The sequence below is a fragment of the Heterocephalus glaber genome, unplaced genomic scaffold, assembly GCF_053883595.1.
Source record: "Heterocephalus glaber isolate CG9 unplaced genomic scaffold, H.glaber_assembly_v1.0 deba00000594, whole genome shotgun sequence".
Lineage (NCBI taxonomy): Eukaryota > Metazoa > Chordata > Mammalia > Rodentia > Bathyergidae > Heterocephalus > Heterocephalus glaber.
The window spans coordinates 20,357,241-20,372,464 of NW_028258151.1; the positions used below are offsets into that span (position 1 = coordinate 20,357,241).

Consider the following 15,224-nt stretch of genomic DNA (forward strand, 5'->3'; position numbering starts at 1 on the left):
TGTTGTTGTGGTAGAATAATTTGACTTTATTTATTCAGCATAGGACAAACTATATGGTATTCAGTGTTAGTGATGTTATGTTTAATTCATATATACTTAGTAATATAGAGACTCCCATCCCCTCACCTTCGAACTTAACAAAATCCTCTGATTTCCCCCCCTTTGTTGTGCTAGTGATGGAAACCAATGCTTCATGCATGCTAAGCAAGTGCTTTACCCTTGAGCCAAGTCTTGGTTTTGGCTTCTGTCTTCTACCCCAGTCCCCATTTGATAGCACACAGTCCTCTCCCTGGTGCATACTGCTTATCCTTGTGCCCATGGACACCTCACTGGGCTGCCTGTGGTTCAGTATGGAACTTGTTTAGTATCATTTTAGCTCAAGTTTTTGTCATTCCTTTTAGTCCTAGTCCTGGACTCCTTGGACAGCCTACAGGGCAGCTGAGCACAGGCAAGGAGTTTGGGGGTCCCTTCCTAGAGAGGCATGCTACTGTGCTAGACAGAGACCTAAGCCCAGAGCTGGAGAATTTGAGCTTGTTCTTGTGCCCTTTCCATTCCACCTAGAAACAGAGCTTAGATGAGGGCCCAAGGTTCTTCCTTGGTGCATTTATGCCTGCTTTATACGTATTTTTCCATCCTTTAAGTGTTAACTTCTTATAAAAGGTGTTAGTAGTGTTGCCCAGATGTTCATTTGAACCATATAGTGCAAGATTTTCTTAGCAACACTGTAGGCTTGCTTAGTTGTAGTCAGAGTAATTTAATGTCAACTACCAGGAATTTTGGGTACTAGGTTAGTATACAGAAGTAGTGGTAAGATCATTATCTATTTCTTAGACTATTGTTGGACTCCACACAAAACCCATGGGGCCCTAAACATGGTTGAAAATGTACAAGGTTTTTGCATCAGGTTTTATTAAGTTGCTCTCCTGGCGAGGAACATTTCCTGGATGCCTGTATTGGAAGGATTTTAATTTTCTCTGTGAGTTGTGTGTGGTGGGTGCAGCTCTTCGTGGTGACCAGACTCTAGTCTGTCAATAGTGAGAATCTGCCCAGGTGCTTTTCCTAGAGTGAAAAGAGGAGGCTCCACTAGAAGGGATGCCTTCCCTCAACATCAGAGCACAGCCCTTCCTGGAACAGAGCTATACTTCAAAGATGAGGCCTGTGGGCCTGAGCATGGCATGACTCTGCACCTGCCCCCAAGGCAGAGAGAGTCCTGGCAGGCATCCAGCCATCACTGCTTCATCTTAGATGGAACCCCCGTCTAGTAGTAATTTATCTTTGCGGCCCCAAGGAGACCCTCCTGTTTAACCAAACAAGGCATTTCCAAAAAGGCATTTCCACTGTGACTTTTCCTTGGGGAATTAGTTTTTAAAAAGCTACCATTTTTTCAGTAAGAATGAATGAACTGAGTTTTGGTTTTCATTGTGGGTTGGGGATAATTGGTGGATAGCACTAGTTTTGTTCTCTATAAGTCTTGTCTTCTCATTGCAGAAAGAGCCCAGCCAGCCAGCGGAATGCAAGCAGCAGTGAGGAGCGGCCACCTCGGCAATGGCTGTCAGGACCCAGCTGTGGCAGGCCCTCAGGCCATGCTGCAGCAAAACATATGGACTGCTTATAACATCTAATGAGTTTTCAAGTGCATGATTTTCACTTTTCCTTTTTATTTTGCTTAACCTGTACAGTGGCAACTGAAATGCATTTCAGAAATAGGAGGTTTAGTTCTAGCACCCTCTGTGGCCTTGGTGCCTGCGGCCCTGGACCTGCCTAGGCCCTGCCCTTGAGAAGGTCCATACACCATGTGGGATGGGGGAGTCACTCCTGGAAAGGGCAGGGGTCTGGGGACTCAGTTTCAGGGCTCCCAGAGCCTCTTCTGCCACTTCTGCAGACTGGCTGAGTCCCTCCCTTTGATTCAAAGAAACCCCAGTTTCCACCACTGACCCTACTGCTCGGAAGCTGCTTCAGCCATTATATCCTAATCATCTCAGAAGAGCTGAGTAAAGTAAGGCCGTGTTCACTTAGAGTGTTTTTCTTGTGTTTTAGTTTGCTAGGGGTTGGGTGGGTTGTGGTACACACCTTCTCTGAGGCAGGAGCTGTAATGATACCCTTGTATTTATTTATTCATTGTGCTTGGAGGACTTTGAATTTACACTGCTGTTCATCCTTTCCATTGATGAAACCATATCGGCGACTTGACCAGGAGGAGGGTGTGCCATCTCCTAGCAGGAGCATGGCTTGTGCTGCTTCCTGCAGCCAGCTGCTGAGGGCAGGAGCTTGTTCTATGACATGCAGACCACATGTTACTGTTGGAAGGTCTTTGGGGATGGGAGGGGCTGCAGAGTGCAGCTTTTCAATCCAATGTGTGAATGTTACATCTTGCTTTCTTGGTAACCCCCATTTCTGGACTCCACCATTCATCCTGTCTTAAGAGCCCTGGGTTTGGTGTGACTGGTTGGTGGCTGGTGTGTGGGGTTTTTGAGTATGTGGCAGTGGTCTCTGGCACCTGGGGACAGTTGTGTCCACACTGACCAGGCATGTAGAGAGTGCTCAGCCTTACCTGATAACACATTTGTAACTGAATACGGTGTTTTCAATTTGTACAGAATAGTTAGAATATTCTATTAAAGATGTGAAACATGAAGCTGGTACTGTGTGGGGTCTTTGTGTATAGCCTTTATCCCCTCATGACAGCTCACAAGTGCTGGGCTGTAAGCCCCTGTTGCCTGTGAGTCCTTGCAGTCATCTGGCTTCACATTTTGTCATTGAGGCTTTGAAAGCTCTCTTTTAGGGGGAGGCTACATTTAGTTTGTCCACAGATCTACTGTCTCCTGCCCTTTCGGGCTCATCTGATATGGAGCAAGTCCTTGGCTCCTGCAGGAAGAGCTGTGAGACATGACCCCGGACCTCATGGGGTGAGCCTTGTAGCCCCAGAAGAGTCCAGGAGGGGAGCTGCCTCACAAACCCCATATGGGATATCTTCTTGAGGTCCTTTCCTCTCTTCCTCTCCTTAATGAGAGGGAAGAGATCCACCCAGAAACACTTGCTGCACAGGCTCTTGCTCAGTGACCTAACCTTGGGAATCCTAAGCTGAAACCATGTCCAGGAGAAGGTGGCTGTGGAGCCAGCTCGCACCTCTCCACATGGCCAGCCAGCCCTTCTTCCTGCCATGGTCCCTGGCCCACCTGTGTATGGCTGCCTTCTCCCTGGGAGCAGCAAGAAGGCAGAGGGTCCTGGTGGCCACCAGAAAGGCTGCAAGGAGCTGGATATAGGCTTAGATGTAGATGTGCCTGCAACATGGCCCCCAGGGGCAGCAGCAGGATGTGACCGCACCCACCTCCCCACCCCCACGCTTGTCCTCATCCCATGAAGTGCCAGGGGAACTCTGCATCTCCCTGGCTGCCTATGAGCCAGGGACCATTCCCCCAGATGACAGCCCTTAGGAAGAGTCTACAGGCTTGGGGGTAGTGCCCCTCACTGCCCACCTAGGATGGTTGGGTTGTGCTGGGGTGGGCAGTCACTGACCAGGGAGGCAGTTCGATAATTCCACAAGCTCTCAAGTCTCTGCTGGGGTGTTTAAAATGAACCCATTTGTGAACATGTGCTTCACAAGTTAGAGATCAGAAGTAATTGCACAAAGTGATGTGATTGGATAAATTGACAGGGACAGTTACAGTGCTGGGAAGCCTGGTGACCCACCTGGCCTGGTCACAGATGTGCTGAGGGCTTTCCCAGAAACCTCCCTCCCCGTGGCCTCAGCCTCCTGGTTTTTCCAGAGACAGTCAGCCTTGCTCCAGAGTGACTGTTTTGCAGCCCTCAGGCATGGGTCAGATTGTAGGATGGTGAGATGATGAGGGCCTGAGAAGACACTGGAGATACAAGAAGCAGTGTCACTTTTGTCCCTGGGTCCACACAAGCATGTGTGGGGATGAGCACACCTGGCAGGTAGGTGTCCGGCAGATTGGAGGGACAGAGAAGCAGAGCAGGCCTACTAGGGGTCAGGCCCCAGCAAGTGGACTGGATCTGTTCTGTGACACCCTAGTGCTGCTCAAGACCAAGCTGCCTTATGAGGAACAGTGAGGGGGACAACTGGGCAGTGCTGCTTTTTATCCAGGCAAAATGGGAAGCCAGTTGCAAGTGGTACCTGGCCCAATGTCCTGCCTGCTCCCCAGCATGACAGAAAGGGAAAGGTGGTCATCCAGTGGCCAAGGAGCCCAGAACCATCCTTTTACTGGCCACTGACAAACATGTCACGATGACCTATCCAGCTAGGGCTGGAGATGATTGTGGGGTTGGCTGAGAAGTTTCCCCAGAAGCACCAGCCAGGCCACCAGGAAGGTGGGACTTGGCAGCCCTGCCTGAGTGAGAGGAAAGCTGCTCCTCTGCCCTAACCTACTACTCTTACTGCCCAGGACCCCTAGCTGGGTGGGGTTGGAAGTTCATCATCCACTCAGCTCACTATGGCCCATGCTGGGATGATGCTCTTCCAGGGGTCTTGTTCCTGAAGGGCATGAAGAGCTGCCTCTGCCCTCTCTGTGGCATTTCACTTATGTGCACCCCACACCTGTCCCTTAGGCCCCTTCCCATCAGGCCCAAATCTCCCATGTCACAGGTGCACCAATTGAGACTCACTTTCATCAGCCGCAGACTGAGTGCAGAGCCTTGGGTCAGCCGACTGCTGTGCTCAGGAGCATCTGCAGGGGCCACATGGAGAGTGGGGGTGGCCACAAAGGTGCAGAGCAGTCACCTTAAAGCTGCTACCTCCTGGGGTATCCTACTCAGGGCCCCCTCCTAGCTAGCAGGAGCTTTACTTCCTTGCCTTTATATCTTTTACTTTCTTGCTTTTGTATTTTTTTAAGTCAATTTGCTTGTACCCTAAAACAAAAGCAAAAGCTGCTACCTCTGGTTGTGTGTAAGACAGACCTCAGGCTTATTTTTCAAAAGCTTCCCAAAGTAGAGTGATTGTACTTAAGATTCTGCTTTCTCCTTGAGTGGGGATCTGTAGCCCCCACAGTGGGCTGCCCACAGCCTGGCCACCTGTCCATGCCTGCAAGGCTGGCTGTGGGTACACTGCTGCCTGGTGCCCAGTACACTTTGGTGTGCCTGGGTAGAGTCCCGCCCACCAGACTGTCACCTCTGCCATTCACCACTGGGTCATGATGGCTCACCACTCCCAAGGGTGGTGGCTGGATGTTACTTTCCATGACAACCCAACATACAGGCACACAAGGGCAGCTCACACAGGTGCAGGAGATCTGGTGTGGGCCAGTGCTCACCTCCCCAAGCCCCATAGCCAGCACTTGCCTTCCCAGAGCCTAACAGGGCTGTCTCTGCAACCCTCCCCCTAGTCCCAAGCAGGAGGATGGCCTCTTGGCCTCAGCCCTGGGAGTATGAGGTCAGGGTGCCTACAGACTGCCTGTCCTGGTATCTGGTCCCCAGGATGAGGCCACTAGAAAGGACATAAGGAAGCATTTGGGTCTCACCCTGTCCCACCCATTTCTGGCAGGACAAGGACTCTGGGACCCATGATAGGGTCTAGCCTGGGGAACAGGACAGATGGCCCCTTGTGGCTATGACAGACTGGCCTTGAAAATCCCACCCTTGCTGGGCTGCCATTCCCTTTCCAGTGGGGTGGGAGAGAGGAGCTGTGAAATGTGCCTCCACACCTTGTCCTTGGAGTCACCTCAGGGCGGGGCTGGGAACAGCTGGCTCTTTCCTCATTTAGCAGAAGACTGCAATGGGCACTGGGAGTGCCCAGTGTAGCTCAGGAGAGGTCCAGTCCTGGACAGTTTGAAACAAGAGCTGCGAACAACAAGGGCCCACCACTAGGCTTGTTCTGTGTGGGAGAGAAGGGCAGGTGCCCAGAAGGTCCCGGTCCCCAGAAAGGCAGAGGTGACCAGGTTGAGGGGACCTTGAGGTGGGAAATGATTCTGGGCCATCAGATGTCACTGTGGTCCCAAAAGCAGGCAGAGAAGGTCTACGAGGGCTGATACGGAGGTTGAAGGGACACAGCCTCCCGAAGCCTCTGAAGAGATCTATCCTGCCCGCACCTTGAGAACCATTGGCCTTCATTCTCTCTAAAGTCCTCCACCAGCCACCTCTTCAGGGCCACCTTGAAACATGTCTCAACCTCCTTCCCTGCCCTCAGAGGCCCAAAGCCAGGCACCAGGGCTGACAGGCACCTTCATCTCCCACAGTGCCATGTCCACTCAAGTTCTAAGACTCCCTGCCTGCCCCTGGTAGGGATTCCGTCCAGATTCTAGACCTCTGAAGCATGTGTAGTACCCGTGCCCCTTGTCCAGCCTGGGAAGGAAGAGAGACTGCTGATCTAGACAACTCAGCCTAGAAAACACCTCAAAGAGCCTGGGAGCTGGTGGGTACAGTGGTACAGCACTTGCCTAGTGTGCACAAGGCCCTGGGTTCAATCCCCAGCACACACACCCCTGGGAGGCCTTTCCTGATCTTAGCAGCCATGGCCAGCTGATACCCCAAGTCTGGCCCCAGGTGTACACGCCAGGTAGGGTGGGAGTGGGAGACCACACCATATCTGGGGCTGCCAAACAAACCACCCCTGGCGGCCTAGGGTGGAGAGATGACTTAAAACAGAAACTGACTCCCAGTTCCACAAGTCAGGCCAGAAGTCCGAAATTGAGGTGTGGTAGGTCCTCAGGGCACTTGTACCTACTCTGTCCAGCTCCTGGGGCTGGCTGCAGGTACTCCTTGGTGTGGCCCACTTCACCCCACCTCCTCTGAGTTCACATAGCTCCTCCTTTCTGTGCCTTCAACCTTCCATCTGGCTGAGTGACCTCTGGTACATGTGCAGCTACATGTGGCATGGCTTAAAGTGATGGCAAAACCCTGAGCACACCAAGACCCCATGCAGAGCTGTGAGCCACAGTGTCTCACACAGGGAGGAGGTGGGAAGGCTCCAGACTCAGGGAGCAGCAAGCCCATGTCTGCCTGCACAAATCTTCATGTATGAGCAAGATTTTAAAACTGCAGTAAAATGCACATGATAAGCCAGCCATGATGGTCCACACCAGTAATTCCAGCACTCTGGAGGCTGAGACAGGAGGATCACCTTAGGTTTGAGGCCAACCTGAACTATATAGTGAGACTCTACATGCCCCCCCCCCAATGCACGTGGCATTTTCCACTTGAATCATGTTTAAGTGCACAGTTCAGGGGTATTAAACACATTCACACATGTCTGTCTCCAGAACTTTCTACCTCACGAAACTGAAGCTCTGTGCCCATTAAACACTGACTCCCTATCACCCAGAAGTGGGAATGCCAGGTCACATAGTAATTGTGTTTAATGTTTTTGTTTGTTTGTTTGTTTGTTTTTTGAGACAGGGTCTTGCTTTGCAGTTCAGGCTGGTCCTGAACTCACTGTCTAACCCAGGCTAGTCTCAAACTCTCGTCGATCCTCCTGCCTCTGCCTCCCAAGTGCTGAGATTACAGGCATGCACCACCACACCAGCAATTGTGTTTAATTTTTTTTTGTACTGGGGATCAAACTCAGGACCTTGCACTTGGGAGGCAGGTGTGGCACCACTGAGCTAAACCCCAGCCCTGTTGTGTTTTTTTTTTAAGGAAACATAAGTGAGGTTTTTCTGGTGGGAGTGGTGGTGTTTCTGAGACAGGATTTTGCAATGCTGTCCAGGCTAGCCACAAGCTTGGGATCCTCATGGTTCAGCCTTCTCCATAGTTGGGATTACAGGCCATGCACCACCACGCTCAGCTCTGTAGATGCAATTTTAAAAAGGATCAAAAACTACATACATCATCAAGTGTTGTCCCTGATGGGGATATGAGAAATAAGCACTCCAGAATCAGAGGCCTTCGTGACGCACATCTGTAATCCCAGCACTCTAGAGGCTGAGGTAAGGGGATCACTGAGTCCAAGGCCAGCCTGGGCTACATAGTAAATTCAAGCCCAGTCTTCTTTTTTTTTTTTTGGTACCGGGGATTGAACTTGGGTCCTTGTGCTTACAAGGCAGGCACTGGAACCACTGAGCTAAATCACGGCCCCAAGCTCAGTCTTCTTAACTACATAGCAAGGCTCTGTCTCAAAAAAAAAAAGGACTTTGAAATAATGTGATGCACACCTATAATCCCAGCATTCTGAGGGGCTGAGGCAGGAGGATTGTAAATTCAAGCCCAGCCTGAGTAAGACCTTGTCTCAAAATTAAAAAGAAAGGCTGAGGATGTAGCTCAGTCCAAAGGCCCTGGGTTCAATCCCTAGTATCTAAAATAACCTTTTAAGACATTTCAACCTTTTAAAACGTTTTATGTCAACATTTTGTTGCTACTTTTAGTACTTCTTTAAATTAGGAAAGAACTTAACAAAAAGCACGAGATGTGGTCGCTCCCACCACTTTAGCCAGTGGGCAGGAATCAGATGTGGCCTCTGGCTGGGACCAACTGCCCAGTGACTCTGCAGGCTGAGCCCAGGCAGAGCTGGGGACCCCCAGGCCCTCTCCCTCCCTGCCTGATTCATCCATCCACTCAAGCCTTTGGGAAGGTCCCTGTGGCCAGACTCTGGCAGTCAGCACAGCGACAGGATTTCAGCTGGCTCCTTCCTTTCCTCTGAGTGGCAGGGTAGAGGCAGGTCCCTCCCCTGACCTCCCCACTTCTGGTCCCTTCTCCCCATCCCTGCAGGCTCCACATCCACCCCTGTCCAGCCCTGCACCCACATCAGCCCAGCAAAGGCCCCCACCCATCTCCCACCACACCCCTCAATTTGGGTGCAAGGTCTTAACAGATGAGCACATGGGATCATGTCTTTTGAACAACGAGGTAGATAATCATTTAGCTACCTGTTTCCAAGTGCATTTTCTGAATGCCTGGGCTGGGCCCCAAAGATACTCTTACTGCATTCCAGGGATTAATGGTTACTTCCAAGTTGGGCACTGAGGGATAAATAGGAGCTCACTAAGGACTACAAAGGGGAAAGGTGTTCTGGGTAGAGCACTGTTTCCCACCTTGTCCCTGACACCTTCTGAGGCCAGGCCTGTCCTGCACCCTTGAAGGACAGTGAAGGCCCTTTGGAAGCGGAGTGGGAGACCCCAGGGAGAATCACATCCTCCACAGTCTCCCCAGGCCTGATGCTGGGATCCCCCAGCTGCCAAAGGCTGGTCAGTGGGTTGGGATGCCTGCGGTGACAGGGAACTCACCACCTCTTAGCCAAGGTTCCTGCTGGGAATGTCTCGCCATCCTCGAAGCCTCTGGTGGGCTCACTCACAGGACCAGGCCTGGCAGCTGTCCTGACAGCAGCCTCTATGCTCCCAAGGGGATCAGGAACCAGACAAGAGGACAGAGAGGACACAGCCTCTGAGGCCATGCCAGACTGAGTGCCGAAGCCAGGTGGGGCAGCCAGCCGGCCTTCCGCCCAGCCTCTTGCTTTTCTCAGGCCGTGGCTGGGAGGTGAGAGATCCGGGGCAGGCCTGAGTCACAGCCCTTGGCCCAGGGGCCATGTCAGGCTCAGGTTAGGTGGCATCGGGTGCCTCCCAGGCACTGAGACTCCAGCAGCCTGGACTTGCCCCAGCCTCCCCAGGTTCATGCCAGAGCAGGCTCAGGGACCCAACGTATGCCCTGGCAATCTGGGAGGGCTTCCTGAGGAGGTGAGGGAGAGGTCTTCCCAGTAGGGAGCAGGGACTATTCCTGAGTGTGCTACCCACCGGAAGAGGGAGGCATGGAGCCCCAGGTGCTGGGCCAGGCCCCATGACACACAGCTTCCTCACAGGCTGGCCGCATAGCCTGGCTGCTTGGGCAAGTGCCTGAAGGACTGGCCTTGTCACCACGGGGGAAGTGACCTCACTCAGGGAGTTTCAAAGAGGTCTCCCCATCCCCCAGCTGCCCAAGGGCCCCACACTGCCGGGCTCCTGTGCCGAGGGCCAGACAGCTGGGCAGAAGAGCTTGCCAGTGCCAGGCTGGATGTGTGGGGGGACCTAGTTTGACCAGAGATGCCTGTCTCGGCTGGGGGCCTCTCCCTGGCTCCACGTGGATGCCTGATGCAACCCCTCGGATAAATATTAGTAAACTTGGCTGGGACTGACGCTGTCTGACGCCACTAACCTGCCAGCCTGCGCAGATCCCAGCGCGGCTCCTCCGCATCTGAGAAGCAGCCCCTCCAGGCTTGAGGGCTGGCTGTTTCCAGCCCAGGCCTTGGTGCTATGGAGCTGCCCCTGGGTCTGGACCCCAAGGGCTGCTGTGTGATCCTGGCTGAGGCACTTGTCCTGTCTGAGTTCCACCTCTAGGGCGGCCATGAGGCAGAAATGAGGCCACACAGAGTAACCAGGCAGGTCACACTGGCCTCCCTGCCAGCGCTTCTCCGTCTCCAGCACCCATTAGGCCTGAGCCCTGCTGGGCACGCTGGGCACCCACACCCGCCAGCTCCCAGCTGGAGGCTGGGGGCCCTGTCTCCATTTGCTGGAGGATCTGGCTCCTGGCTGTCAAGTGGCTGGAAGGGCATCCTCAAAGGATTCTACTTGGGGCTATGTCACAGCTTTGCCTCCTCCTCACTGCTAGCCCCAACAGCCCAAGAAAGAAGTATCATTGTCCCCACCCTCAGATGGTCTGCCTGGGGGTAGGGACAGGGTCTCTTCCTGGCAGTACACCTTGGCATGTCCCCTCTCCTCTCGGAGCACCTATAAATGGGACAATCACTCCTCTGGGCTTTGCTAGGGTTAGAAGTCCTCTGTAGCCTGAGCAGCTCCCAGGGTCCAAGTGGGTTCCTGCTGGCTTGACCAAGCACGAGATCGGGAGGTCACACAGCTGTGGGGCTAGTCACAGGCCAAGCCAGGGCTCATCGGGACAGTTGACAGTGAGCTTTGCCTTGGCAGCCCCCTCCCCTGTGTACATTAGCTAGAGAGGCTGTCACCTACCTCCAGTCTTAAGCTTGTCTCCAAGGGGAACAGCAGAGAGGGGCCTGGGTGAGGTGGCAGGAAGCCCCTGAGGAAGGGGCTCCCGGCTCCCTTCTGCACCAGCCCCCTGTCCAAGAGTCCAGGCTGGCCCCTTTCCCATGGGGCAGTGAGTTTCCCAGCCTCCCTTGAGAACAACAGAGTTGAGGGCAAAGAGAGGGTCCTCGCTTGCTTTACAAGCTTCTCCTGTCCTCTTCTGAACCCCTAGCACTTCCTTCCTTCTAAGGGTTCCTTGGCACTTTCTCTTTTTCTTTTTTCCAAGGTATGTACTGCGGGTGGGACCCAGGGCTCTACCACTGAAATACATCCCCAGCCCACTTTTATTTATTTCTTTTTAAAATTTTGAGAGTTTCACTAAATTGCCCAGACAGGAGTCCAACTTGTGATCCTGTGCCTCAGCCTCCCTTAGTGCTAGAATTAGAGTAGTACACCACCATGCCCTGCTACTCTAGCATTTTCTGTCTCTTCTACTTCTTCCCCCACTTTTCTGTCCTCCCTAGGCCCTATTTTTCACCTTCGAGGTGGGATCAGAATGCCCATGTTGGGGTGTTCTCTGGGTTAGTAGGTAAAGGACAGGCACCATGCCCGGCAAATGCATACGGACTGGGCATTCAGGGTTTCCTGGGGAACACATTCCAGTTTACTCCTGGGGAGGATGGGGCTCCCTTCCCTTCCCCTCCCCTCTCTCCTCTGGGATCCAGCCCCAGCCAGGCACACAGTAGGTGCTTAGGCAATGCCAAAGGTCTGGGAGGCCTGGAACAAAGCTCCACTGACTGGTCCCTGGCAGGAAGGCAAGCTGGTGGGTCCTGGGGGCTCCAGACAGGGTGCTGAGCACCTGTCATGGTGGTTTCCCTGGGCCCCCACTCCCCAGAGGAGTCTCTTGCTCAGCCTCACTGCCTGCATCCCAGGCCCTGCAGAAGCTGAGTGAGAGACCCCAGGGAGAATTACATCCTCCACAGTCTCCCCAGGCCTGATGCTGGGATCCCCCAGCTGCCAAAGGCTGGTCAGTGGGTTGGGATGCCTGCGGTGACAGGGAACTCACCACCTCTTAGCCAAGGTTCCTGCTGGGAATGTCTCGCCATCCTCGAAGCCTCTGGTGGGCTCACTCACAGGACCAGGCAGAGTAGATGCACTGACAGCAGTTTGCAGATGTCTTTGCCCTCCACAGCCAGAATCCTTGGTCAACCCAGTTCTGCCTCTTGTGCACTCCGCCCTTCCACCCACCTAGGGTCCTCTGGCCACGAAAGTGGGGACTACTGGGTAGCCACCACCTGGATGCCATCTACTGAAGCTGGTCCTGGGCTTTTTTATTCCTCCAAGGGGCCCTGAAGGGCCAGGGTCCTCGCTGCACCCTGGGAAGGTAGGGGGCTTGCCCAGAGTCGTGATGAGGGTGGAGCGCTGTTGGCTCTGCTGTCACTGCCCTGAAATTTTTGAACCAAGGGACCTATGCTTTTACTTTGCACCATCCCTGAAAGTGTTGAGGCTGGGGGTGACTGGTTCTCATCTCTAGCCTAGAGCTTCCTTGCAGCTGGGTGGGGGCGCTGGGAGCAGCCCGACCCACAGAGGTCCCCAGAGCCTCTCAGTAGTCCCCACCCCCACCCCTGGGAACCCAGGAGGAGCTGGCGTTGGCTTCCTGCTCCAATTAAACCCTTTAAAGGAAGAGAGTAAATAAAACCGCCCGGTAGGCGATGACTCAGCCACCCCCACCGCCCCGCCCCCGGAGGCTTGTCCCCAGGGTCCGCCCCGCACCCCGCGTACCCCTCTACTCCCAGCTCCCGGCTCTCGGGGCTCTGCCGACAGGGTTGTTCGGCCCGGGGAGACTGTCTCCCAGTTCCAGACATCTGAGATTGAGCACTGAGGTGCTGTTCTCACCCCTCTCCCGAGCTGCCCACTTTAGTAAAGGTCACTATCCCCATTTTATAGAAGGAAAATCGGGCTCCGGGAAGGGAGGGGGTCCCTCCAGGTGCAACCTCTGGGTGGCAAGTTGGGAAAGCTCTGTGGGGGTTAGGGTCGCTTCTGGAGAGGGTTTTGGGAAGTCCGAGTGGCGCCCCGAGAGGGATTGGACAGCCAAGTCTGGGGAGGAACGAGGGGGGCTGCGACCCTCTGCCCCCAGGATCTCTGGAGAGGCAGGGCTGGATTTCGGGGAGCCTGGGGATGGGGTCCGAGCCCTACCGTCTCCCGTCCGGGATTGGGACTCGCGGGAGCTTTCCGGGGCTTCCCAGCGTGTGAGTCACCGCGGGCAGGGCCGGCTGCAGCGCATTCCTCTGCGGAGTCGGCGCCCGGGCGGGTGGGGACCGCGAGTCACCCCACCGGGCCCAGCAGCTGGGACGTCGGGGGCTGGAGGGGCGAGGGCCGCAGGGACTGAGAGGCGGACCCGGGTGGATCAGGGTTAGGGAGACGGCGTGCAGCCCCCCCGGCCCGCAGAACTGGGCCTGGCGGGGTGGGCTCGGGGGCGTGGCTTGCAGGGCAGTGGACGGGCCGGGGCGTGGCCTGCCGGGCGGGGCGCATATAAGTGCCACCCGGCCCTCCGAAGCTCATTGTCGTCTCCTCCGCCGATTGAGCTCTCCTGAGACATGAAGACCCCCAGCGAGGTGCTGCGCGAGGGCGAACTGGAGAAGCGCAGCGACAGCTTATTCCAGCTGTGGAAGAAGAAGCGAGGCGTACTTACCCCCGACCGCCTACGCCTCTTCCCTGCCGGGCCGGGTGCGCGCCCCAAGGAGCTGCGCTTCCATTCCATTCTCAAGGTGGACTGCGTGGAGCGCACGGGCAAGTACGTCTACTTCACCATCGTCACCACAGACCGCAAGGAGATCGACTTCCGCTGCGCGGGCGAGAGCTGCTGGAATGCGGCCATCACGCTGGCGCTCATCGACTTCCAGAACCGCCGCGCCCTGGAGGGCTTCCGCAGCCGCCAGGAGCGCGCCGTGCCCGCCGCGCAGCCCGAGCCCCGGACGGCCCGCGCGCCCTGAGCCCGCGCCTCGGTGAGTGCCGCCCTGAGCCGTCGGCCGGGTTCTCTGGGACGCCCTGGAGGGTGCGGGCCGAGACCTTCTAGCCGGAGACCCGCATCCTTGGGGAAAACTTCAAACGTCGGGGACAATTTCGCCTTAGGGACAATTACGAAAGAGGCCCTGGCGCCGCGCGATCTCAGTGTCTCAGGTTCGCGGCAGAGGCCTCCCCTTGCCCCCAGGGGACCCACAGGCGGCACCCAGACCCCTCCCGCACAGCTCCCTGACCCGGTCCTCTTTCCACAGGGCCACACACGGCACCAGTCAGGCCGGACCGGCCGTATGGCCGCGTCGGGCGGGAACCAGGGACAGCGGGAGCCCGAGTGGGCCACCCACGCGCTGATCTCCCGAGGACAAGACGGCCGCTTCCCTGCCCACTGCGAAGGGCCTTCCATGCTTGCGGAACCTCGCCTGCTGCGCGGGCATGTTAACTTATTGGACTATGTATTTATTTTGATGGTTATTTGTCGTCAAATCGTTCTGTCTTAATATTTTGTTTTTGCACCAGAGTCTCATTCCAAATAAATGAATTCTTTTTTCTACCAGTGGCTGTGGCTCAGTTGAGTTCTTCGGGGAGGTTTGGGGACAGGGACACCCTCATCTAGTCTCAGTCTGGAGACACTGCAGGCGGGGCTGCTCAGAAAGGGCATGGAAACCTGCTTTGAATGAATATCCACCGTCATCCTCCGGGCCAGGTCCACAGCCTCCCCAGAGGAAGTGCCCTGGGTGTGGCCTGGCTACCTTCTGCTCCTGGGTGTGGTTGGCGGAGGACATGGCCGGTAGCAGTGCTTAGTTGGGCAGTTAACTGGCGCTGGAGGGGAGGCCAGCACACATCCCCCAGACCTGAGCTGCTGCCAGTGGAGGTGGCTGTCCTCAACTGCACCTCCCACCCACATACCACCTGTCCAGGAGTGGCTGGCAGACCCACCGGAAGGCCTTCTGTCCCCTCTCTGTCCCCTCTCTGTCCCCGTGTGCTCTTCTTTATTTTTTGGTACTGGGGATCGAACTCGGGACCTTGCACTTGCAGGGCAAGCTCGGTGCCACTGAGCTAAATCCCCGGCCCAAGGGATTCCAAGTTTTAACAACTTCTTTCAAAAGAGGTCAGTGTGGGGGTAGAGGGCCTGCATGGTCTCAGGGTATCAGAAGCTTCTGTAGCCCCAGTCCATTGGTTGATTCTCTCCAGATTGGTCACTCAGTCTTCACAGCTGGCCTGGCGGCCCTATGTCAGGGCCCCTTCTCCAGGCAGACCAAGGCTGGGGTGGGGGTGAGGGGCTGGAGCTGGCCCCCAGCTGTCAGGTCTTGT

The 15,224-nt window shown here is 55.3% G+C and overlaps 2 protein-coding genes across 10 annotated transcripts in view; both read left to right on the forward strand.

Moving 5' to 3' along the window:
- Positions 1–2,635, forward strand: part of Nap1l4 (nucleosome assembly protein 1 like 4) — a 44,745-nt gene extending 42,110 nt beyond the window's left edge. For 8 of the 9 annotated variants that reach the window (XR_015448955.1, XM_087205494.1, XM_004852122.4 and 5 more), the window contains one exon: positions 1,489–2,635. Coding sequence is in view for 3 of the 9 variants with exons in the window: in XM_004852122.4 (XP_004852179.1) it covers positions 1,489–1,527 (39 nt within the window). In the remaining 6 variants the exon portion in view is untranslated. The remainder of the gene's footprint in view (positions 1–1,488) is intronic. The other variant, XR_002397339.2, reaches the window with a different exon arrangement.
- Positions 2,636–13,379: 10,744 nt separating this feature from the next.
- On the forward strand, positions 13,380–14,463 carry Phlda2 (pleckstrin homology like domain family A member 2). Its single transcript, XM_004852623.3, has 2 exons — positions 13,380–13,897; positions 14,168–14,463. Exon 1 carries the CDS (start codon positions 13,490–13,492, stop codon positions 13,883–13,885), a length of 396 nt encoding a protein of 131 aa, XP_004852680.1. The 5' UTR covers positions 13,380–13,489; the 3' UTR covers positions 13,886–13,897; positions 14,168–14,463.
- The last annotated feature ends 761 nt before the right edge of the window (positions 14,464–15,224 follow it).

Coding starts and splice junctions, on each gene's coding strand:
- Phlda2 (XM_004852623.3), top strand. CDS start 13,490: ATGAAGACCCCCAGCGAGGTGCTGCGCGAGGGCGAACTGGAGAAGCGC.